We start from the raw sequence: 26,137 nt of genomic DNA on the forward strand, positions 1-26,137 counted from the left end.
GGTAGTTATTGTTGAAAAAATTGACTCACGGTGCAGTTTTGTTTTACAGGAGAAAACTGTGCAGTTGAACATGGATCTGAAGTGGTGCAAACGAGCATTTCGCCCTTGTTTTTACACACATTTTCATTGCCGTTACTGGGGCTGCACAGTTTCATCATCAAGTTTTGGACTGTTTTTCGTCAATGTATATGCATATGCAGACTGCAGTGAACTCCTTTCTAAAGCAGAAACACAATGGATACGACTTTTCGTCAATGCGTGCGCGCGTGTTTCTCCAAAGAAATGTGTGAAGCAAGCAGAAACAAACGAACATACTGTACACATAGCAGCAAGAAGAAGATAAGGGGTGAAGCGTCGTGCTATTTGGCCGGCGGCCCTAGCCCTGTCTGCATCGTGCTCCAGAGAACCCCAACTTGGCGCCAACACAAACGGCTCCGTGTGCAGGCCGGCGTCCCAGTAGTCAATCGGAATACTGTTGCTTCAGCTTAAACAGACACCACACAAAGGGATGTGCTTTAACTACATGGTGAATTTGACACACATTGTGTCCTTGAAACGTAGAACGAATCATACTTTGCTTTGCCAATCGCGCCCTGCCAATAATGCCACGAGACCGAGAGTTCAAGTACGCACCGTTCAGTAGGAATAACCGAGATAATAACTGTAGGAAAAACAGTAAAGAAATGTACCTCCAAGGCCACGACACTTAGAATTTAAGCAAAGATTTCCCACATGTGAGAATTTTGGAGCGCGGTCATCGGAACGCCTTCCTGTGAAGGATACAACCATCCGGCCTCCTGGGACTAGTTCTTTGGCTCTAAGCTCCAAAAAAAGTGTGAAATCTTTCCTGAACTGTCGTGCATAGGCCTCAAGAACCACAGGGAGCCTTTCACGCCTAGCATGCTCATCGACGTCGTACGCCGGAAACCAGTTCCTCATTAGATCTTCGGGAGCCTGCAAGGATAAGATTCTGCATACAGAAACGAGGAGTTGATGGAAATGGCGATCATGTAGATGTTAATCATGTTGCTCATGTAGGATTAGGAAAGAAAGCCAAACCGAGTCCTAGTAGTATTAGGATTCCTAGTCCTAGTCTATTTCCATAGTCCCTTGTGGACGTGTATAAAAGACACCCTAGGGGTGTTGATTGTAACACCAGAAAAACGAAAAGCAATACAAAGCAAAGGCTCGACACGGGCCTTTAGCCATCAAATCCATCGATCAGTTTTATTCGTGTCGCTAGTTACGCAAGTTCCGTCAAGTAGACGGCCGAAGCAAGAATCGCGTAGGCACGCCTGTACAGCTGCATACGCACGTTCAAAAGCCAACAATTGGTATCTAGAGCCTCGACGATCTACGATCTACGATGACGGACAACGACGCTGAGTCGGTCAAGTCCGACAGCGGCGGTGCCAAGGCGAACAAGAATGGCGACAAGGTGAAGAAGGGCGTCAAGTCAGCAACCAGTGGTGGAGGAACGAGCGGCGCTAACGTCCAGGCGCATCGCAACATCCCCATCCAGTACCCGATGCTCACCGACGCCAACTACGGCGTGTGGGCGGTGAAGATGAAGATTATTCTTCGATCCCTTCGAGTGTGGGAGGCCATCACGGACGACGACGTCGACGAGGAGCGCGACGAAGGTGCCATGGCCGCCATAGCCCAGTCTGTGCCGGATTCCGTGCTGATGACATTGGCGGAGTTCGAGACGGCAAGAGAGGCGTGGAACGCACTCAAGAAGATGAGGATCGGAGAAGATCGCGTCACCAAGGCTCGGGCACAAGTGCTGAAGCGCCAATTTCACAAGTTGCAGATGGAGGAAACTGAATCTGTGAATGACTACGCCATGCGCCTTACTACTTTGGTGGGAGAGATCCGCGCGCTTGGTGCAAAGCTCGATGAGACCGAGATCGTGGAGAAATTTTTCAGTTCTGTCACTGATAAATTCACGTACATCATCGGCACGCTCGAGCAGCTTTACGACATCGACGACATGACCATAACGGAGGCGATCGGACGATTGCGGACATGGGAAGAGAATGCTCGTGGCTGTCGGAAAGGCAAAGGAGGAGGTAGTGACCAACTCATGTACTCGCGCACAGATTGGGAGGCCCCAAGTAGCAAAGGAAGGCGTGACGGTGGCGAAGGCTCAAGCAACACGAAGGGCGATGGACAAAATGGAAAAGGCAAAGGAAAAGGCAAACCACAAGGTCGTGGTAAGGCGGGCCAATCTAAAGAGCAGAAACCACGGAACTTGGACTTGTCCGAGGTCAAGTGCTATAACTGCAATAAGATGGGTCACTTTGCGAAGGATTGTCCAAAGCCTAACAAGCGGGAGATCAAGGCAAATTTGGCAAAGCAGGAAGACGAAGGTCCAGGTCTTCTGATGGCCGAAGTTTGTGATCTCGCTGAAACAGTGGTTGTGAAACCAAGCCAGAAGGCGCTACTTCATGAGAAGAATGTGACACCTAAGTTATCCGGGGATCACAACGTGTCGTGGTATCTCGACACGGGTGCCAGTAACCACATGATGGGATGCAAGGAGAAATTTCTCGAGCTGGAATATGATGTTGAAGGCTCGGTCAAGTTTGGTGATGGTTCAAATGTGGAGATTTGTGGGCAAGGATCTGTCCTCTTCGAGGGTCTCACAGGCGAACATCGCATACTCACCGGAGTGTACTACATCCCACGGCTGCGCAACAACATCATCTCTATTGGGAAGCTTGACGAGAATGGATGCAAGGTGAATATAGAGAGCGGAGTGATGACGATCTTCGACAACCTCCGAAACGTGCTAGCTCGTGTTAATCGCACACGGAATAGGCTCTATATCCTCAACTTTGATCAATCTCAACCGGAGTGTTGGCTCGCCAAGAGTGATGATGATTCGTGGTTATGGCATGCTAGATTTGGACACGTTAACTTCTACGCCTTGAAGAAGATGTCAAAGATGGAGATGGTATCCGGGATGCCAGTTATCGACCATGTTGATCGAGTATGTGACGGGTGCTTGGTTGGAAAACAGCACCGCAGGCCATTCCCTGCTCAGTCTACCTATCGTGCAAGTGATGCACTCGAGCTGCTCCATGGTGATCTATGTGGCCCTATCACCCCGGCAACTCATGCTGGAAAGAAGTATTTCTTCCTTATGGTAGACGACTACTCGAGATATATGTGGGTCGTTCTCCTACGGTCTAAAGATGAGGCGTTTCAAACGTTCAAGAAGCTGAAGGCTGCAACGGAGATGGAACACAAGCTGAAGGTTCGCGCTCTACGGACAGATCGCGGCGGAGAGTTTACGTCGAATGAGTTCAACGACTACTGCGAGAAGATTGGCATAAAGAGGTTCCTCACGGCACCTTACACGCCGCAGCAGAATGGGGTCGTTGAAAGGCGCAATCGAACCGTCGTTGACATGGCAAGGAGTTTACTCAAGAGCAAGAACCTGCCGGGGATTTTTTGGGGAGAAGCTGTCTCGAGGGCGGTCTATCTTCTCAATCGGGCTCCAACGAAGGCGGTGATCGGCAAGACTCCATATGAAGCAATTTACGGACGTAAGCCGAATGTGTCTCATCTACGGACGTTCGGGTGCGTGGCACATGTGAAGACGGCGGAGCCACATCTCTCAAAGCTTGCCGATCGTAGCACCAAGATGGTGTTCATCGGATACGAGAGCAGTTCTGGCACCAAGGCATACCGTTTCTACGATCCACAAACCAAGCGTCTACGGATTTCACGCGACGTCGTGTTTGAAGAAAATCAAGCATGGAATTGGAGCGCTGCAGCCGACGATGCTCCAAACAGTAACATATTTGCAGTTGAATTTCCAACTGATGATGATGCAGGGGAGGATGTCCAGGTGATTGGCAAGACGCCCAACCAAGGTGACCACAATGGTAGTGATCATCATGGTGCCGACACCGACGACGACGCACATAGGTCGCAAGGAGATAGCGACAACGCCGCGCACGACACAGGCGGAGATCTCGACGACAACATCGACAACGAGGCGCATAGTGACGACGACAATCAAGATGATGGTCACGGTCACGACGACTACGCCGACGACACGGATGTCGATGACACACCAAGGTCTCAGCCGTCTTCCTCAAGTGCATCAACACCGACACAATTTGTGTCGCCTCCTTCGCAAGCCACAACGGACTCCTCAGGGCCTCGTCGCTACAAGACCCTCAAGAAAGTCTACAAGTACACAAAGCCAGTTACGCTCGAGTACTCCAGACTATGTCTGTTCGGAGTTGAGGAGCCGGCGAACTTCGTAGAGGCGAGAAAAAGTCCTAGCTGGACGCACGCCATGGATGAGGAGATGAAGGCAATTGAGAGCAATGGCACGTGGACTTTGGTAACCCGACCTCCAAACCAAAAGACGATAGGTTTGAAGTGGGTTTACAAGTTAAAGAAGGACGCGGAGGGTGCCATTGTGAAGTACAAGGCAAGACTCGTTGCAAAGGGCTACGTTCAACGTCAAGGAGTTGACTATGATGAGGTGTTTGCACCGGTTGCTCGAATCGAGACGGTGAGAGTGCTCCTAGCTTTGGCAGCACAAGAGGATTGGAAGGTTCATCATATGGATGTTAAATCCGCTTTCCTCAACGGCGATCTCACAGAAGAAGTGTACGTGGAACAACCCCTCGGCTACGAGAAGAAAGGCGAAGAAGGGAAAGTTTACAAGCTCAAGAAGGCACTTTACGGGTTGAAGCAAGCGCCAAGAGCTTGGAACTCAAAGTTAGACCGAAGTCTGGTCTCGCTCGGGTTCAAGAGATGTCTCCTCGAGCACGCAGTCTATACAAAGAACTCCAAAGGCTCAAACCTGCTAGTTGGAGTTTATGTCGACGATCTGATTATCACCGGAGATAGCGTACAAGAAATTGAACGTTTCAAGGCGCAAATGAAGAACAAGTTTAGCATGAGTGATCTGGGATTACTCAGCTATTACTTGGGCATCGAAGTGAAGCAAAGCTCCGGGGAGATTTCCCTATGTCAATCGGCTTACGCGGTCAAGTTATTGGACAAGTGTGGCATGTCAGATTGCTACACGACACAAGTTCCAATGGACCAACGTCACAAGTTGAGCAAGCGTAGCTCAAATCCGCCAGTGGACACCACAATGTATCGAAGCGTTGTGGGTAGCCTAAGATACTTGGTGCATACCCGACCTGACTTGGCTTATTCAGTCGGGATCGTGAGTCGTTTCATGGAGAATCCGACAACCGAACACATGAGCGCGGTCAATCAAATTCTACGCTATGTGAAAGGCACAATTAATCTTGGCTGCACGTACAGAAAGGGAAAGGAAGGATTGATCCTTCGTAGATATTCAGATAGTGACATGGCAGGTGATGTTGATGACCGAAAGAGCACAACGGGCATGGTTTTCTACCTTGGCCCGAATCCGATTAGCTGGAATTCTCAGAAGCAAAAGGTGGTGGCACTGTCTTCATGCGAGGCAGAATACATAGCGACAAGCACGGCGGCTTGTCAAGCAGTGTGGCTGAGAAGACTCCTAGCTATTCTTGCAAAGCGGGAGGTGCAGAAGGTGTCACTGAAGATCGATAACCAAGCTGCAATCTCGTTGTGCAAAAATCCGGTTCATCACGAAAGGAGCAAGCACATAGATACCCGGTTCCACCATATCCGGGAGTGCATTGAAGAAGGGTTGATCGAGGTTCAACATGTGAACACGAAAGACCAACTTGCCGATATTTTCACCAAGTCCCTCGGTCGACAGAAGTTCATCGAGATGAGGAGGAAAGTCGGAGTGCAAGAAGTGAAGTCAAGCAACAAGATTAAGGAGGTGAATGTAGATGTTAATCATGTTGCTCATGTAGGATTAGGAAAGAAAGCCAAACCGAGTCCTAGTAGTATTAGGATTCCTAGTCCTAGTCTATTTCCATAGTCCCTTGTGGACGTGTATAAAAGACACCCTAGGGGTGTTGATTGTAACACCAGAAAAACGAAAAGCAATACAAAGCAAAGGCTCGACACGGGCCTTTAGCCATCAAATCCATCGATCAGTTTTATTCGTGTCGCTAGTTACGCAAGTTCCGTCAAGTAGCCGGCCGAAGCAAGAATCGCGTAGGCACGCCTGTACAGCTGCATACGCACGTTCAAAAGCCAACAGATCAGAGCTAACCTCCAGAGACTTGAACCTGAGAAAGCAATATTAGGAAGGAGATGGTGACCATGTACAGGAAGTTCAGCTCTTGTTTTTTTTTACCCTAACTGTGGATGGATCTTCTGGCTGCTTACTGTGTGAAACCGATGAGTCAACGTGCTTATCAATCATAGAGCAGCTAATAGAAATGTTGAATGAAAGATTAGGTAAAATTCAAATCAGGGTATAATGCATCAGTAACCTATCATTACTAGAGTTTGATTTATACCATCATATTTTTTTTTTCTATGCTCAACATGGATGACTGTTTTGGCTGCTTATTGGGGGCAATAATATGATCGGTCTGCCTCTCCACCGGTCACTACTACAACTATAGAGGATATTTGTTTAGACCAGCAGAATCGTTATCTGACATCGTAATTTCTACTCCCTCCGTTCCTAAATATAAGACCATTAAGAGTTTTTAATATGGACTACATATGGAGCAAAATAAGTGAATGTATATTTTAAATTACGTCTATATACATTCGTATGTAGTTCATACTAAAATCTTTAAAATGTCTTATATTTAAGAACAAAGGGAATAGTACAGCATTTAATTCGTTGCAAAAAAAAAAGAATAGTACAGTATTAGCATTAAGAAAAGCACCATGAGCTTACTGAACAAGAACAATAAACTGGAGTACTCACATATTGTCCTATCTCAAGCAGTTTGGTCAACTACCTCTGATGGACAGACCTCTCACTGACCCCTAGGTCTGGCGGTTGGGTAAACCGCACTAATGTTTTTTTTTTTTGAGCTGCTAGAGATGGCATGTTCTGTACAATATGAACAAAGGGAAATGGACCCCAAATACTTTGAAAATGAAACCTGTTGCACGCATGGGTGATGCACAAATCAACTCGGTATCAGATCTTATCAATAATGAGATGTGGACATGGAAATCTAAGATCATCAGGAAACCTTTCATCCCTCCGGATGCTGACGCGATCCTCAATATTCCTTTGAGGTCGGGAGAGGGGGGGGGGGATATTACTTCGCATGGGCGCCTGAGGGGTCCGGGATATACTCCCTCTGTTCCAAAATATAAGACCTTTTAGGCATTTCAATAAAAGACTACATACGGAGCAAAATGAGTGAATGTATACTCTAAAATATGTCTATGTACATCCGTATGTAGTTTATAGTACAATCTCTAAAATGTCTTATATTTAGAAACGAAGGGAGTATATTGTAAAGTCAGCGTATCGCTCTCTAATGAGTCAGAACGAGCATAATGCTCTAAAAGAAGGGACGGTTACGGATACGTCAGAGATGGAAAAACAGTTGTGGTCTTGGTTATGGAAAATCAAAGTTCTACCCAAAGTACGCGTCTTATGGTGGCGCGTGATGCGAGGGATTCTTCCCTCGAAAGTACACTAAAACACCAACATATATCCAACGACGACAAGTGCAAAATCTGAATGTCCGCGGAGGAGGATATGATGCATGCCTTACTGAACTGTCCCCATGCGAGAAGGTTCTGGAATGAAGCACGAGAATGGGTACATGTAAAACGACCAGACCTGCACCCTCTCACCTGGGTCAAGGATGTCCTGTGGGAATCCTTGTTTTCAGACTCTGACAGAGCAAAATTAGTGTCCATTATGTGGGCTATCTAGACCTCGTGCAGCAACATCACACATGATAAAGGTATTCCTGATCCTGTCCACACTATGAAGAAAATCCAGGAAGCTCTTGCAATTCTTGAGTTGCCTCAAGATCATGCGCGTATCTTGCCTAGACATGGGTGGCGGCCGCCGGATAATGGTTGGATAAAAATCAACACAGATGGTAGCACTGCCATGGAGGCCCGTCGAGGGGGTGTTGGAGGAGTGGCACGATGTTCGTCTGCTCTCAAGGCAGCATGGTGTAAGCCATACGCTGGAATCATGGACCCCTTGGTGGCGGAAGCGTTGGCTCTTCGAGATGGCATAATTTTTGCAAAGCTTCGAGGATATGACCGAGTCATCTTGGAGACCGATTGCCAAGGGATTGTAAATCTCTGACACTCACATCACGATCGATCGGTGGTGGCGTCGATTCTTACCGAGATCGGGGAGCTCGCCTCTTGTTTTAAATTTTTCTTGTTCAGCATGTATTGAGATCATCAAACTTTTCTGCTCACCTTTGTGCTAAGCAAGCTAGTACGCTCGATGTAAGAGTTTGCTGGTTAGACTCTACTCCTGGTTTCCTTGTAACTAGTCTCTTGGCAGATTCTACCGGCGTGATTTCTGTTGAATAAAGCTCCGCAATTTCCCCGCAAAAAAATCAATAGAACTTGAACCTCCAAATCGAGTGAAACATCAAATAATCGGTACGCGGCTAAAATTCAAATACGAAGTAGGTATGGGCTTAACCTTGACCACCTTCACACAAATAGGGACGTGGCTGTGTTTCTTATGACGAGCTCTTCAAAACTAGATCCCATATGGATAGGTTTCGACGAACTTTCTTTAGCAACTTTATGTGCTAGATGAGGCAACTTTAGTGCTATAGGCAAGCAACTCCTTTTCCCCCTTAGTATGACTATCTATGAGCGAAGAATCTTCTAGTTGGTTACCACGACCAACAGTTGACTAGATTCACCTCGCTTTACATAATTAAACAATGATGATCACTTGCCTATGATTGATGCTCATTTGCCTACAAATACTGTAAAATTGCTCAATTTTGATGCTCAATTGCCTATAAAATACTGTGAAATTGCTCAATTTTGATGCTTGAGTGCCTATTACTGATGGTCAATTGCCTACGTTTGATGTTCAATTGCCTGCCATCAATGCTTAGTTGTCTGCTATTTGTGAATAGTTGTCATAATTGCACTCGAGTATCACAAAAAGTTAACAATTTTTAGTGTGTTTTTTGCGCAACTCCAGTGTACTAAAAAAGCAACTCATGTGTATACACACGATGCAGTTCATCTAGCATCAAAGTTGCTTGTGTTTAACACTAAAGTTGCCTCATATAGCATCGAAGTTGCTTTTGAAAAAAATCCGACGCATGCAGAGCTAAGCATGCACATTCGACGCATAATTTAACCATTTTAGTTTGGAAATAGTTGACCACATTTTTCATTTGGTTGCTAAGGGGTGAAGTTATTTGACCTTCTAGTAATGATAGATAACTTTAAAGGAATTTTCGTTGATAGTCGATCATAATACGCACACTAATAAAAAGTTGCTTTTCTTTAGCACTAAAGTTGCCTAAATATCATTCCACGGTTGCTAAAAAAAAGTTTGTCGAAACCTATCCATATGAGATTTAGTTTTGAAGAGTTCGTCGTAAGAAACATAGCCGTAAAAACAGATCGACGTTCCGAGGCTTGTTTCAAAAGTTATAGTATTTTTTAAAAATAAAACGAAATAAAATGAAATGACTTACTGCATATTTTCGCGTGAGGGTACGCTCGTTCGTTCGAACCAAATAATGCAGCTGCCTTTTTTAGTATTTGGACAGAAATAGAGGCAAGCCCAGCCCGTTTAAGCCCAGTCCAAATGCATTTCTGATGTTTCTCCACGAGAGAGTGAGATAATTGCCTAAAACGAAACGAGAGAGTGAGAGAAGCCTTCCTCTAGGTCTTCCTCTCTCCGCCGCCGTCACCCACTCCACCACTCCGAGGACGAATCGCTCGCCTCCCCGCCGGCGACCATGGCGGAGGAGGCCGCAACCGCAGAAGGAGCTACGCCTCTTCTCCCTGGACTCCCGGATGAGATCGTCATCTGGGAGGTCCTCGTCCGCCTGCCCCCCAAAGCCCTCCTCCGCTGCCGCGCCGTCTGCCGCGCCTGGCGCCGCGCCACCTCCACCCGCGACGTCCTCGTCGCCCACCACGCCCGCCAGCCCGTCCTCCCGCTCCTCTGCGTCTACAACTACAACTTCGTCGGCGACATCATCGAGTCCATGGACATCATCCCCTTCGACCGCCGGGCAGGGGCCGCGGCCGACGACCAGCTCCGGCCAGTCGCGCGGCTTGGCCAGCCCCCCTTCCGCGCGATCGCCTCCTGCGACGGCCTCCTCATCCTCTCCTCCATGGACGACTGCCGCTTCGTCCTCTGCAACCCGGCGACTCGTCAGTATGCTCGCCTCCCGATGCCCCTTGGCGTCGTGCCCTTGGGGATGTACTCGCACAGCCCGACCGGCGAGTACCGACTATTGCTGTACAAGTTCTCCCTTGGACCGGCGTCCGATGCTCAATGGGGCTGCTATGTGTCCGTATTGGGATCCGACCAGCCGCCACGGTACATAGGGTGCCCTGATGCCAGGGAACTGGTGTTCGTCTCATCCATCCTGCTCCGTGGTGGCCTGCACTGGCACAGAGAGCAGCATGAGACGATAGTGGTATTCGACACCACCACTGAGTTGTTCCGGCACATGCGCGCTCCCATTGTTTCTCGCTGCACCAACCTGTTTGAGATGGATGGAATGCTCGGCGTGTCCAGCTTTAATTATACAGCGGCAACCATCGATATCTGTATGATGCAGGACTATGAGGGCGAGGTATGGTCCAACAAATACCACATTGAGTTGCCGGTTGCAGAGCTCACCATGCAATTTGGAAGGTTTAACAAACATGGGTTTGGGGTAGTCGCTCCTTCGGATGGTCACTTGCTCATGCTGCTCAAATTTAGCGACTGGCTACTTCAGGTTGATATGGATGGCAAGTTGGTCGCTAGTTTCCATCGCAAGGACCTTGCTTATACTCGATTTTGGCTCAAACAAACTTTAGTTTCGCATACCTTCTTTCCGTCACTAGAGCGTTATGTTGTGAATGCTCCGCCGTTCATCTGATCTAATAGCTTTTGAGTGATGGGGTGCTTCTGAACGGCCTAAACTGTCAGCGTGACCCGCCATATCAAGTTTGACCCGCAGGCCTCTCTGTTGATGCATATCAAGTTGTGATCAAGAAGCTCTCGCTGTCATGTGGGTTGTATGAAATTTATGCTTGTTTCGATACCAAAACTACCAAGTCATTTTGGTGTGTGTTTGAAAAGATGTGCTAGCTAGTCTGCCTCATGTCTCTGTTTTCTTGAACTGGAGAATTATTTTGCAATCTACAAATTTAGCAGTCCATTTTATCTATGTCCCGTTTTTATTCTGAGAGATTATCTAGTGCTCTTCTCAATATGCTGAATACTCATTATTTAGCAGTCCACATGTGTTTCCAGTTTGTGAGTTTTGTTCTACCTGACGATAAATGTGGCAGATTATCCTCTCAATTTGGTCACTTGCTAGTTTCACCTGACTGTTTTTCTTTTTGACAATTTCACCTGATTGTTAGTAGTGCTTGGAGCAGAACCTGTTACATCGGGTGGAATGCTTTATCTGCCATATGAAGTTTATCTGAAGTGTTAGCCATGCTGAGGTTGATTTGGATTATATCCATTTCTTGTACCGAAGATTAAACATTCTACATAAAACGTGTTCCTGTTGCCTCATGGGTAGATTGCAAGTTTATTCTTTGTACTAAATTCTGTATGCATCAATATATGAGCCTTTATTCAATACCAGAGTCCGGCATGGCTGTGGTACCACTTGGTTAGTCCGGCATGGCTATGTGGTACCACTTGGTTAGTCCTGCAGTAACATACTCATGCTCAGGTTTTTTCATTTGATCTGATAGTTCAATCCCACTTCTTGTCTTTTTACAGCTACATCAGGATCCCTTTGACCAGTTTTGCCTCCAGTTTTTGCATTCTTCTGCATTGTATCATGTTCCTCCTATGGTGTAACTGCTAGCTGGGGATAATAACTTGGCCAAAAGACAAGAGTTGCCTGCTTTGCAGTGAAGATGAAACCTGATAACATATGTTCTCGGATTGTGATGTTACCAAGCTAGTTTAGCAACATTTGGCTCGCATTGTCTCTGGGTCTGATTTAGCCAATTATGAATCTGCTGTTAGAATTTGGATCAGTAATAGTAAGTAAGAAACATGCTGCTGTGAATATGCTCACATATTGGTTGTAATAACATCTTATATTATGGGACGGAGGGAGTATAATCTTTGCTTGCATCGCTTGGGCTGGTCTATAAGGTACTCTGGGAGAGGCTGCTACATTTCCTAAAATGTTGGCGAGCAGCAAACACTGCTCCAGGAAGGCTCTGGTGACTCCCCAGCTCAGCTTAAACTATAGAACGGCTTCCTTGATTGCCCCGAGACGCAAGAAATCAGGGATACGCGATCGTCTCTGTAGTTTCTATCCTGGCGTGTTTTCAGTTATGCTGATGTGATGCTGGCTGTAAGAACAATAATTCATGACTACTATATGTCGAGGTTTTGAGATGTGGCCTATTTAAAAGGTCTGTAATGGTCTTAACTGTTGTGAAACTGTTTTCATTTCGTTTCAAATGGAACAGGGCGAAGAGCCTTTTTATCTAAATAATTCAAAATCTATTCAGTTACACTGGATTTATTTTCTTTATTTGGATAGCGATTGCGGTTGTTGCCGTGGGAAAAAAATTGGGCTGTGACATAAAAAAGAGGTTGCTGGTTCTATCTGAAAAATTACCAAGCCATGTTTTCTGTTGTACTTTATTAAATTTATAATGGAGGGAAACTAAATCCAATTGTTACGGAATGTATTACAGTATGTGTGGTTGCAAGATAACTGGCCATTTGTTAGAGCATCTCTAGTAGAGCCCTCAAACCCTTAAAAATAACCGTTTTTTTTTACAGTTTTCATCGAAAAAACGGCGTAGAATAGAACCCTTAAACCCTTAAAATCGTAAAAAAATTTAGAGGTCGAACCCTCAAACCCCTTCCCAGCCTGTAGAAGTGAGGGTTGGGGGGGGGGGGGGGAACTGCTCCCAACCCGCACTCCTCTCCCCAAATTGCGTGGGAGGCAAAATTGCCTCGCCTTCCCAGCTCGTCCCGCGCCGTCACCGCCATGGAGGGTTCCGCCGCGCCCGCCCCGCCCGCCCCCGGCCCCGTCCTGCAGCCGACCGTGGCCGACGTGGTGGCGGCGACCCACGTCGGGGCCAGGCGGCGGGTGGGCCTCGCCTCGCCTCCTGCCGCCTCCCCGGCTCCCGCCCCGGCCGTCGCGCCCGCCCCGGCCACCGTCTCCGCCCCGGCCGTCGCGCCCGCCCCGACCACCGTCCCTGCCCCGACCGCCGTCAAGAAGAGCCGGCCGAAGGTCTCCTCCCGTGGGCCGCGAGGGGCTTCCTCCAAGGCCGCCGGCGCGTCCCCGAACCGGAAGAAGGTCGCAGGGCAGAAGAAGCCCGCGGCCCCGGCCGCCGCCGTCGCCGAACCTCCTCCCGCCGCGCACCCGGTGTTCGAGGAAATGGCAACCCCATCCTCGTTCATGGACCTCCTTCAAGACGCGGAGGTGGACCTCGAGGCTCCGCCTCTAGAACCCTTTCGTGAGGAGGTTGAGGAAGATGAGGAGGATGAAGGGGATGACGAGGAGGAGGTGGCCGAGATAGGGGAGGAGGCATTCACCGCCGCTTCCCGCCCACACGCGCGGTCGACAAACTACACCGAAGCGGAAGATATCCTCTTGGTTCGTGCTTGGGCATCTGTGGGGATGGATGCGACCACCGGCACCGATCAAACCGGTAAAAGGCATTGGCACAGGATCGAGGACAACTATTGTAGGATCAAGCCGAAGAATAGTGGGCTCATCTCTTGCAGTTACCGGTCGCTTCAAGGCCGGTGAGAGTTGATGAAGCCCGCTTGTGCTCGTTGGAGTGCGGCCATGGACCAAGTGAGGGATGCACCACCTAGCGGAACCGTGGAGAGTGACTATGTGAGTACATATCTCTTCACTATTTTGATTATGTGTGTGTACTATGCTATTGGTGGGTTCTTATGTGATTATGTGTGGTTGATAGGAGACAATTGCCGGCATGAGGTACAAGGAGATGGCCGCTTCCAAGGGCAAGCCATTCCCATTTAAGCATGCTTGGGCAATTCTTCAAACCTTAGACAAGTGGAAGTTGAGGGATCAAGAGACCGCACCCAAGAAGTCGACAATGCTTAGGATGGATGATAGTGAAGATGAGGAGAAGGAGAGGAACTTGGGCAAGCCCGAGGGAACCAAGAAGGGCAAGCAAAGGGTGAAGATGGAAGGAGAGGCATCAAGCCTAAGGGAGAAGATGGAGCAAATGATGAAGGCAAGAGAGGAATTGACAAGGAAGACATTGGAGACGAAGATTCTTATCACCGAGAAGAAGAAAGAGGTCAAGCTTGCACAAGGAAGCAAAACGTGAAGAAGCAAAGTGCAAGGCCGACTTGGAGGAGAGGATGATCAAGGTGAAAGAGGCAAAGGTATGGAAAGAACTCATGGTGGAAGAGAAGGAGCACATGATGATGTCCAAGAAGGACATGGATCAAGAACAATTGCAATGGTGGAAGGACTACAAGGAGGACATCGCAGAGAGGAAGAGGATATTTCGTGGCGCGTCCTCTACTCTTCGAGGTGACACTCCGATGAGTGGTGGTGGCGATGACGGTGTGGATGACTCCACCACCGGCGACAATGGAGGTGCTTGATGGACGTGAAGTGGTCTAGGAAATGGCGCCAAGTGCAATTTCTTGGTGATGGTGCCGATGAGAGGGGGAAGATGATGATTGTGTGATGTAAAAACTATTAAACCATGCATCAATGATCTTTATTTCCGTGTTTGTTTGAAGGTTTATTATGTTTTTCTAGTGAAAATTATGCAATGCCAAAAGACAGTTTTAACGGTTGGGGTTGGGGCAAAGACTAGAACCCTCAAACCCAACCCTTATTATAAGGGTTGTGTTTGAGGGTTCTAGTCTTTGCCCCTATTTTTCAATCCTTAAAAGTGTCAAAAATGGGCAATTCTCAACCCTTAAAACTGGTTTTAGATTTAAGGGTTTGAGGGTTCTACTAGAGATGCTCTTGCTGCAGTTGCAGCCAATCGCTCAACTTCTCAGATTTAGGCTACTTATATGTACTACTGTATGACCCTTTGAGTTCCTCTTTACATTTGGCCCCATCTATATTCATTCTACAAGTTCAACATCTAGATTACCAATACATTCCAGCGTGTCTGTCTGCGATACAAAATGTCTCGTTAGTTGTCTTGAGCTTAGTTTTGTGCGCTTGGGTGCGTAGTTGCAGTTCTACCAGAGCTAAGCATAGCACCGCAACAAATCAGCGGCTGTGCACTCAAATCCACCACAATTTTAGGCAGAGTTTCGACCAGACGCAATAGCTGCAGGAAGAAAACTGGATTATAGCATAACACTCCATCGAGTAAGAACTTACAGCCTGAAATTGGATAATCCTGTGGTAACATACACATGCTCAGGTTTTCTCATTTGATCTGATAATTCAATCCCACTTCTTGTCTTTTACAGCAACATCACATCAGGATCAAAATTGTAGCATCATACATAACTGCAATCATAAGTCTTAAGAAGTTACAGCCCAATCTTCTAAACCAATTGTTACTTGCTAGCATCACTAACCCCTCTATGATTCCTGAGGTTTACATTACTGGGCCTCCCCAACCCGATCATCCGGGCACATGTATATCCATGCCGGCAGGTGGAGCCAGGTTTACCGGTATGGGTGTACATAGTTGAAGATTTTACTACTCCCTCCGTCCCAAAATAACTGTCTTGACTTTGTACTAGGTCTAATACAAAGTTGTACTAAGCTCAAGACAGTTATTTTGGGACGGAGGGAGTATTTTCTAGGTATTTTATGTGCCTAGTTTATGCATCTTTATCAGAATTAATGGGTGTCATATGTACACCCAAGTCCCCTTGTGGCTCCGTCCATGGCAGGAGAAACAGCTGGTAAGCTAAACTATTGCTACACAAGAGCTCAAACTGAAGCACCATTTCTTCTTCAGAGAACAGAGAACTGTCGATCCATGAATCACGTGTGGTTAGAATGTGACCCTCACCAATTTCCTCAAAGTTCCAGCAAAAGTAAAACGCCTGTCCAGCAAAAATATGTAAACATCTGAATCTTGTGTCAGGATTTTTTTTTAATAAGCAAAGCACGTGTTATGTTCTTAGCAGGCATAAGAAGCTGCAAAGCACAACTTCAGTTCCCAACAGCAATTGTGCTGCAAACTGTGTCCGTTCTGCAGCATTGCCCAGAAATCTAACAGCGACATGGGGTGAATCATAGACACCAGGGAACATTACAAAAAATAAATGAGCAGTCATACTGTTTTCTAGGTTAGAACAAAGATACTGCAGAATAAACAAAGGTTACTGAAAACAACAGAGCACGGCACATATTCAACAATTCAGGTTTCAGGGCTAAATTCAGAAAATGAAGGAAAAGGTTGAGTCAACATTATCCACTGCAGAAATTAAGAACCACATTGCACACAAGATCTCATCATGCTGGGTACATATGTATCATGTCCTAATTATGGTAGCAAACAGTAATCCCATCACAGAAACACAACCTTGAGCCAAAAGTAATTCGGGACTGCCATCGGGTCAGAAGACGATGTTACAAAAGGAAGGAGTACATGGGGTGAATCATAAACGCCAGGGAACATGCATTATAAAAAATAGATGAGCACTCATACCATTTTCGAAGTCACCAGCAAGAAAAATATAATCTGTTTCTAGCCTAGAACAACGATATTGCAGAAGTAACAAAGCTTATGGAGAACAAACAGGACGAAGACTGCATAAACTACAAGCAGGTTGCACACAAGATAGCATCAAACTTTAACAGTGTAGCATCAGATAACACATCATGTTCTAAGTATGATTAAAAACAAACAGAGATCAAAAGTAATTCCAAAACTGAGTCATGCATGATGTATCGCTGTAGAGCAAGTATACGCTAGAGTGTAATGCTTAGTGGAAGCAGTATGATCTATGATGAGATTTCAGCTGTTGAGAGGAGTCACCATCAGTATCAGGTATCAGCCCTTTGGATAACTGGAGAAGAAGAGATGAGGTGGACATCTTCAGGGCCTGAGCAACTGCTATGCCCACTGACTTCCATGGCTGGATCCTAGCAGAGTCGGCGCCGCTGCCGTCATTGAGCAGGGCCGGAGAGCAGAGGTCTCTTCCAAGGTCCAGTTCAACTCTGGATCTGCAAGAATGTGCGCCCAGGCGTCGTCTTGGGCCGTCAGAATTGGTGCGGCAAGAGGGGGCGGAGCAAACGGGATGGGCGACAGTGGATTTGATGGAGGAAACAGGAGCTGCCGCTTGACGGCGGATGGTTCGTCCGCGGCGGACTTGCTCTTGCGCACAGGCGCGGACGGGGATGTCGGAGAAAGGTGAGGGCGGTCGTCCGGCGGCGCCGCCTTCCTCTTGCGCGCGGCGGATGCGGAGTTCTTGGAGGCGGACTTGAGGAACCGCGGGCTCTGGTAGATCTTGCAGAGGCAAAGAACCGGCCTCGGTTGGCAGCCGTCTTGCTGATCGACCTCGACGCTGAACTCCCTCATGAGCCACTCCGGCGGCTTCTTGTCTTCCTTGGGGTGGGGTGTGTAGGTGAACTTCTCCACGCGCCCGACGGTGCGGCCCTCGGCGTCGGCGACGTCGTTCCCTCGCTCTTGTTTCCATGAGCCCTTGCCTTCTCCGACGATCCGACGCTTGCGGCTGTCCTGGGCGCTCCTGGGCTTGACGAGGCTGAAGAAGTACCAGTTCTTGCTCTCGCCTTGAGCCTTCGCCGGGCCTGGCAGGTAGCCGGCGACGAGGGAAGCGGGGTCGGTGGCGTACACGTCTGCCTCGTGGAGGAACTGCTTGGTGGCGTCTGGGAGGGGCTTGCCGGAGATTCTTGGGCGGAGGTAGAAGCTGACGAGCTCGCTGTCGCTTGGGCAGAAGGCAAAGCCTGGCGCGGGATCAGCAGGAGGAGGGGGAGGCGGCTCGATGGGCGGAGGCGAGGTGGGCGACGCGCTAGGAGGCAGGAGGGAGGCGGAGGCGACGCCATGGGCTAGGGTTTGCGGCGGCGGCGAGTGGTAGGGAGAGAGGAGGCGGCGACCGGTTCCCGGCCATTCGGACCACGAGTTCGGGAAGGAGGCGAGCTCGTCCTCGCTTGAGTGGAAGGAGGAAGAGCCGGGCGGCCAAGGCGGCGACGCCATGGGCGGGCTAGGGTTTGAGGGGGACGCCGGAGGCAGGGAGAGGCGGCGGCGGCGGCGGATCCCAGTCTTAAGGACGCGCGAGTTGTGTTGTGCTCGGAGTCCCGACCTTGCGCGTTTTCTGGGGAACTTCTACCCGGCAGGGGATCGCTCCCACGCATAGGGGTGGCGCCCGACTGGACGGGCCCAGTGTTCTTTTCCTACAAAAATCGGATTATTATTTTTTTCGGCTTTTGTGTTTTTTGGCTCCTTTTTCTTTCTGTTTTCCTTTTTTTTTCTTTTTCTATCAAAACGAACAAGAGTTGATTTTTTCAATCATTTTTCAAAAACATGAATGTTTCTAAATCAGAGAACAAATATGAAAGCACGAACAATTTTTTAAAGCAAGAACATTTTTTAAATATTGAGAACAAATTTCAAAATCAAGAACTATGAGAAATACTGAACAAATTTGGGACCACGAACAATTTTTTAAAGCACAAACATTTTTTAATATTGAGAACAAAATTTTGAAATGGAGATTTTTTTTAAAAACCCCGAATTTTTTTGGAAGCGTGAACAATTTTTAAAAATCACGAACGTTTTTTGAATTTTGAGAACAATTTTTTTGGTTCGTTTTATTTCCTTTTTCCTTTTCTTTTTGTATTTGAAGCACAAACATTTTTCGGTTTTGAATTACATTTTATAAAAATCGTGAACAAATGTGGAAGCGCGAACAAATTTTTAAAGCATGAAGATTTTTTGAATCTTGAGAACAAAATTTTAAAAAGGAGAACAATTTTGAGAAACACCAAACAAATTTGAAAGCGCGAACAAATTTTTAAAGCACGAACATTTTTAAAATTTGAGAATTTTTTGAAATCGAGAACATTTTTAAAAAACATGAACAAATTTGGAGGTGCGAAGAATTTTTTAAAGCAGGAACATTCTTTGAATCTTGAGAAAAAATTTACGAAAAGGAGAATTTTTTTGAAAAACCCCGAACAAATTTGAAAGCGTGAACAAATTTTTAAAGCATGAACATTTTTTGAATTTTGAGAACAAATTTTGAAAAAACAAGAACAAATTTGGAGGCGCGAACAAGTTTTTAAAGCATGAACATTTTTTGAATCTTGAGAACAAAATTTTGAAATGGAGAACAATTTTAAAAAAAGGACAAATTTGGAAGTGCAAACAAATTTTTAAAGCATGAACATTTTTTGATTTTTGAGAACAAATTTTGAAACCGAGAACAATTTTGAAAAATCCTGAACAAATTTGGAAGTGTGGACAGTTTTTTAAAGCATGGATATTTTTTGAGTTTTAAGAACAAATTTGGAACCGAAAATAAATTTGAATCTTACTAACAGATTTGGAAAACAAGAACAATTTTTCAAAAATCTAGAACAATTTTTCAAAATCAAGAATATTTTTTAAAATCTAAAAACATTTTTTTGAAATCTAGAACATTTTTTGAAATAGAAAATAAAAGAATAAATAAAATGAAAAAGAAAAAATCCGATTTAGGGAACCTTCTAAAAGTTTTCCAAAACCGGAAAAACCAGCTGGAAATCTCTAGAAGGTTCCCAAAAGCGAATGCTGCAACCCTGCTAAATGGGCTAGCCCATTTGAAATCGACCCCTCCCGCTCTGTGAGAAGCCCCGACACCACTTCACAAAGAGCGACAAATAGGGTTTTCTCGTTTTTTGTCGTCACGCGCGCCTCTCGTGGGCCTCAAGCCAATGTCGGTAACTCGGTTTTGAAGCGAACTAGTACCATGAAACATAGTTTTTTATATATTTTTCGAGGAGAGCCATGCAACACAGCTAAATTGGTGCATTGGTGCATTTGTCTCAAAAAAGAAGAAGCTAAATTGGTGCATTCCTCTAAAAATAAGGTAAATTGATGCGAGTGAAACAAGAACATAAGAGAAAAGCAACCAAGACTATTGAAAAGGAAGAGGGCTTGCCACCAAAGGAAATCATGAGATCCCGTAGCCCTCATCACACCAAGGTGTAGCCAGAGAGGGGCCCCTGCCCTCCCGCTCCAGATCATGGAGCCCGAGCCTTCCCGCGGACGAGGACCGGGAGAGACGCCAAGAAGGACCCATGTAAAAAATAAGGAGGGAAATACCCGTCGTCTCTAGAATCCAGGATCAGAAAATGCCCGTCGATGATGGTGCAACATGACACTGGAAATTTGGGCTGCACGACGGGACCCTCAAGAGGGATACGACGCGGCAAATTTCCTTCGTTGAGAACGAGGAGATGGTCAAGGGTTTTCACCCGGAGCCCTGGCTCGAGGAACCCCAAGCACCTGTCCACCCCAAGGGAACATATGCGGCCACCAAACAAGACCTTCATGGCACAGTTTAGGAGCCGCCACCACAAAGGCACCACCGCCACCAGGATCACCAAGAGCTACATCCTGTGCCGTCCACGCGACTAAAAGATGCACCCATCGCCGCCGCGAAGACGCATGTTGAAAAGCTAATCTGATGGACCGCCACTTGAGGTCGTCACCCTAACGTCCAGATTCCCGGTGTGTGCCTTGTGGAAGAATTTGTTGGTGGCATCTCGGAGGGACTGGCCAGAGATTTTGGGGCAGAGGTAGAAGGAGACGAGCTCACTATGTTCGGGCAGAAGGAAAAGCCTGGGCCAGCCTAAGGAGGAGGTGATGACGTAGTCAGTAGAGACGATGTGAGAGGGGGGGGGGGGGAGGGCTAGGAATTACGAGAGAGAAGACGACGATGACATGGACTATGGTATGGGATGGAGGCGGGTGATAGGGAGAGAGGCCGTAGCTGACTCCCCCCATTTGAACCATGGGTTAGGGAAGGAGGCGACCTTGTTCTCGCTTGAGTAGAAGGAAGAGCTGGGCGGCAGCGGCACATGGGTTGGCTAGGGTTTGAGGCAATGAGGGGGACATGCTGGAGTCAAGGAGAAGCGATGGCAGCGGCGCGCGTTTCCTGTCAAGTGTGCCTTTGGAGGCCCTCCCAAACTCAAAACCAATGGCGGAAGTAGGGTGTTTTTATATGAATCGGTAACAAGGTTTTGAAGTGAGCTAGTACTATGCTTGGAATGTTTTCTTGGGAAATGGAATTCGGCTCCTAAGTCCACGTGCTCCCGTGCACCAAAAATGATGTTTTTTCAATTGTGAAACAAATCAAAAGAGATATGTTTATGGTCACGTCAAAATGCTATCTGTACTTTTTTACGTGAAAAGCTTTAGCATTTTTTACATGTGCAAAGAAAAAGTCAAACAACAAATGTTATCTTCAAATGTTGCACTTCGTATGTATTGCTATCTCATTTCGTATGAAAGTTTATTCGCTGACAAAGCATTGCTATCTCATTTCGTATGAAAGTTTCCATGCACGCTTGTTACACTAACATGAATATCTACAAACAATAAATATAATTATCAATTTATTTTGAATTTTCTATTTATTCGGGAGCATGGACTCACCTGAGCCAAAATGACCCTTCCAGTTTTGTTGCCGGAAAGAGCCATTGTTCATGTGAATCATAATTATCTGTTGTTAGGTTTTAAGATAGCTCACTGATCATGTCAGGCAGTGAGAAGAGTCATTTGTTGAACACATAATCCATGTTTGTCTACCATCACGGTACATGTTATCTCATTTGAACCATCCTGTTGTGAGAGTGCCACACAGATTTCGGAATTCCACACAAACTCGAACATGTAGTATATTGTTTGGCACAAAAAAACTTAGGATAACAAATTAATGAATGGAAAGTAGAAGTGTATGTAATTTGTTGAAGAATAACGACTTCGATATCTAAAATCTGACCATAAAAGAGCTAATTGACCTTCAAATCCGTTTGGCACAAAAAAAAAGATAAACCAATGAATAGAAATACAAGTTTAAGTAATTTGTTAGAAGGTCGATTAGCCGATTAATATGTGTTTGGAATAGCATGGATCTACCACAGATGACGGCGAGGCTATGTATATAAGGAGTTTATATTTGTGTTTGTTTCATGACTTAGTATCAAAGGGAGCTAGGGTGAACTGCAATGATAAGAAGGAAGCATAACATGGGAATATTGCACATGTGTAAGGAGAATGAAAGAAGGGTGTGGGACATCTTGAGTTAGAGGAACAAACAATATATAGTTGTTCAGTTAATTGGTGCGCTAAAAGAATTAATCCCTTGAGGCATGGTTGTTCGATTAGTTGGTTTGTTGTTGTTCGCTATAGGTGTCTCTTACCCTATCTTCATTTGTGAGCGTTTGACAGTCGTATCTTCGGTTCTAGCTGGCAGTTTCAATCCAACTATCAATATGCATTGGGGCGCCTGCCTCGCAGATTTGGTCTTCCCCTAAATCCCACCGTTCATGTTGGGTGATATATAGTTGTGAAGACATCAACTAGGAAGTTTCATCTACATATATTCGGAAACGCCATCTCTTGTTGTTCATGACCATGTTCATGGTTCTAACTTTTATATGTTTGTAACTAGTTTGGCGGAGGCCTTGACTCAGTAATCTTGTCGTTATCTTTTTGTCCTTCGCCTTCAGAGATTATCCTTGTGTGCATCTTTTTGGCAACTGATTGTTTCAAAGATGTTGATTCTACTTTATGGTGAATGATTCAATTCCAAGTAAGCACTAAATCCAAGTGGTGAACCATGAGAAACATTATATTTTGTCTATTTTTTACATGGCGAATTTGTTGGAAATATGCCCTAGAGGCAATAATAAAACGGTTATTGTCATACTTCCTTGTTCATGATAATCGTCTATTGTTCATGCTATAATTGTATTAACAGGAAATATTAATACATGTGTGAATAAATAGATCATAATGTGTCCCTAGCAAGCCTCTAGTTGGCTAGCTCGTTCATCAATGGATGATCATGGTTTCCTGATCATGGGCATTAGATGTCATTGATAACGGGATCACATCATTGGGAGAATGATGTGATGGACAAGACCCAATCCTAAACATAGCACTAGATCGTATTGTTCGTATGCTAAAGCTTTTCTAATGTCAAGTGTCTTTTTCTTCGACCGTGAGATTGTGCAACTCCCGGATACCGTAGGAGTGCTTTGGGTGTATCAAACGTCACAACGTAACTGGGTGACTATAAAGGTGCACTACAGGTACCTCTGAAAGTGTCTATTGGGTTGGTACGAATCGAGATCGGGATTTGTCACTCGGCGTGACGGAGAGGTATCTCTGGGCCCACTCGGTAGAACATCATCATGAGCTCAATGTGACTAAGGAGTTAGTCACACGATGACGTGCTATGGAACGAGTAAATAGACTTACCGGTAACGAGATTGAACAAGGTATAGGTATACCGACGATCGAATCTCGGGCAAGTTCTACACCGACACACAAAGGGAATTGTATACGGGATTGATTGAATCCTTGACATCGTGGTTCATCCGATAAGATCATCGTGGAGCAAGTGGGAGCCACCATGGGTATCTAGACCCCGCTGATGGTTACTGGCCGGAGAGGTGTCTCGGTCATGTCTGCATGTCTCCCGAACCCGTAGGGTCTACACACTTAAGGTTCGACGACGCTAGGGTTATAGGGAATTGTTATACGAGGTTACCGAAAGTTGTTCAGAGTCCCGGATGAGATCCCGGATGTCACGAGGAGCTCCGAAATGGTCCGGAGGTAAAGATTGATATATAGGATGGATGGTTTTGGACACCGGAAATGTTTCGGGCGTCACCGGTAATGTACCGGGACCACCGGGACCACCGGAAGTGGTCCCGGGGGTCCACTGGGAGGGGCCACCAGCCCCAAGAGGTAGCATGGGCCAAAAGAGGGAGGGCAACCAGCCCAAAGTGGGCTAGCGCGCCTCCCACAAGGAGGCCCAAGGCGCAGGAGGTGGAGAAGGGGGGAAACCCTAGGCGCTGGTGGGCCTAAGGCCCACCTAGGGGTGCGCCACCCCTCCCCCTGCCCTGGCCGCCGCACCTCCCATCTAGGGGGGGCTGCCTCACCACCTAGGGTGGGAACCCTAGAGGTGGCACCCCCTCCCCTCCTCCTATATATAGTGGGGGTTTTGGGGCTGTTTGACACACAGTTTTTCATCTCCCTCGTCGCAGCCCTGCCCCCCTTCTTCCTCCTCTCCCACGGTGCTTGGCGAAGCCCTGCCCCCCTTCTTCCTCCTCTCCCACGGTGCTTGGTGAAGCCCTGCCGGGAGACCTTGTCTCTCCATCGACACCACGCCGTCGTGCTGCCGGAGATCTTCCCCAACCTCTCCCTCCTCCTTGCTGGATCCAGGTGCGGGAGACGTAATCGGGCTACACGTGTGTTGAACGTGGAGGTGCCGTGGTTCGGCACTAGATCGGAATCACACCCCGATCTGAATCGCCGTGAGTACGACTCCATCAACCGCGTTCTAGCAACGCTTCCGCTTAGCGATCTTCAAAGGTATGAAGATGCACTCATCCCTCTCTCGTTGCTGGTCTCTCCATAGGAAGATCTGAATATGCGTAGGATTTTTTTTGAATTTATGCTACGTTACCCAACAGTGGCATCCGAGCCAGGTTTTCTATGCGTAGATTCTATGCACGAGTGGAACGCAAAAGGTTGTTGGGGATGATCTGTCAATTGCTTGCCGCTACTAGTCTTATTCTTTTCCGGCGGTATTGTGGGATCAAGCGGCCCGGACCGACATTACACGTACGCTTACGTGAGACTGGTTCCACCGACAGACATGCACACCGTGCATAAAGGTGGCTAGCGGGTGTCTGTCTCTCCTACTCTAGTCGGATTGGATTTGATGAAAAGGGTCCTTATGAAGGGTAAATAGCTTTGGCATATCATCGTTGTGGCTGTCACGTAGGTAAGAAAGCGTTCTTGCTAGAAACCCAAATCAGCCACGTAAAACTTGCAACAACAATTAGAGGGCGTCTAACTTGTTTTTGCAGGGTTTGACATGTGATGTGATATGGCCAAATTTGTGATGTTGCATGTATGATGTAAGAGATGATCATGTTATTGTAATAGGTTTCACGACTTGCATGTCGATGAGTATGACAACCGGCAGGAGCCATAGGAGTTGTCTTAATTTATTGTATGAGATACAACGCCATGTGCTTACTACTTTTACTTCATTGCTAATGGTTAGCTATAGTAGTAGTGATAGTAGTAGTTGGCGTGACGACTTCACGGAGACACGATGATGGAGATCATGGTGTCACGCCGGTGACAATGATGATCATGCGATGCCTGAAGATGGAGATCGAAAGAGCAAAGATGATAATGGCCATATCATGTCACTATATGATTGCATTGTGATGTTTATCATGTTTTTCATCTTATTGCTTAGAACGACGGTAGCATAATAAGATAATCCCTCTTAAAATTTCGAGAACGTATTCCCCTAAGTGTGCACTGTTGAGAAGGATCGTTGTCTCGAAGCACGACGTGATGATCGGGTGTGATAGATTCTAACATTCGCATACAACGGGTGTAAGCCAGATTTACACACGCAAAACACCTAGGTTGACTCGACGAGCTTAGCATGTACAGACATGACCTCAAATAGAAGAGACCGAAAGGTCGAACATGAGTCGTATGGTTGAATACGATCAGCATGAAGTTGCTCACCATGATGACTAGTCCGTCTCACGTGATGATCGGACACGGGTTAGTCAACATGGATCATGTATCACGTAGATGACTAGAGGGATGTCGATTTAAGTGGGAGTTCATACTTAATTTGATTAAATGAACTTAATTGTCATGAACTTAGTCTAAAAGTTGTTTTTATAAATATTGTAGATGGTCAACGTCAACCTCAATTTCAATGCATTCCTAGAGAAAAACATGCTGAAAGATGATGGTAGCAACTATGCGGATTGGGTTCGCAACTTGAAGCTCATCCTTGAAGGAGCTAAAAAGGCTTATGTCCTTGATGCGCCGCTAGGTGACCCTCCCGCTCCCGCAGCAGCCCAAGACATTCTGA

At 46.6% G+C, this 26,137-nt stretch overlaps 2 protein-coding genes across 3 annotated transcripts; one reads left to right on the plus strand and one right to left on the minus strand.

Annotated features, from left to right (window-relative positions):
• The first annotated feature begins 9,711 nt into the window (after positions 1 to 9,711).
• LOC123445142 (F-box protein At5g49610-like) lies at positions 9,712 to 12,576 on the plus strand. 2 transcript variants are annotated; one of them, XM_045122085.1, is made up of 2 exons: positions 9,712 to 10,673; positions 11,825 to 12,576. In XM_045122085.1, exons 1-2 carry the CDS (start codon positions 9,828 to 9,830, stop codon positions 11,903 to 11,905), a joined length of 927 nt encoding a protein of 308 aa, XP_044978020.1. In that variant the 5' UTR covers positions 9,712 to 9,827; the 3' UTR covers positions 11,906 to 12,576. The 2 variants fall into 2 exon arrangements, with proteins under 2 accessions (XP_044978020.1, XP_044978019.1); XM_045122084.1 differs by lacking the exon at positions 11,825 to 12,576 and having other exon boundaries at positions 9,718 to 11,255.
• A 2,875-nt stretch (positions 12,577 to 15,451) lies between these two features.
• On the minus strand, positions 15,452 to 18,285 carry LOC123440641 (NAC domain-containing protein 6-like). Its single transcript, XM_045117203.1, has one exon. The coding sequence runs from the start codon at positions 18,202 to 18,204 to the stop codon at positions 17,104 to 17,106; it is 1,101 nt and encodes a 366-aa protein (XP_044973138.1). The 5' UTR covers positions 18,205 to 18,285; the 3' UTR covers positions 15,452 to 17,103.
• Positions 18,286 to 26,137: the final 7,852 nt, after the last annotated feature.

This window comes from Hordeum vulgare, chromosome 3H, assembly GCF_904849725.1.
Source record: "Hordeum vulgare subsp. vulgare chromosome 3H, MorexV3_pseudomolecules_assembly, whole genome shotgun sequence".
Classification (NCBI taxonomy): Eukaryota; Viridiplantae; Streptophyta; class Magnoliopsida; order Poales; family Poaceae; genus Hordeum; species Hordeum vulgare.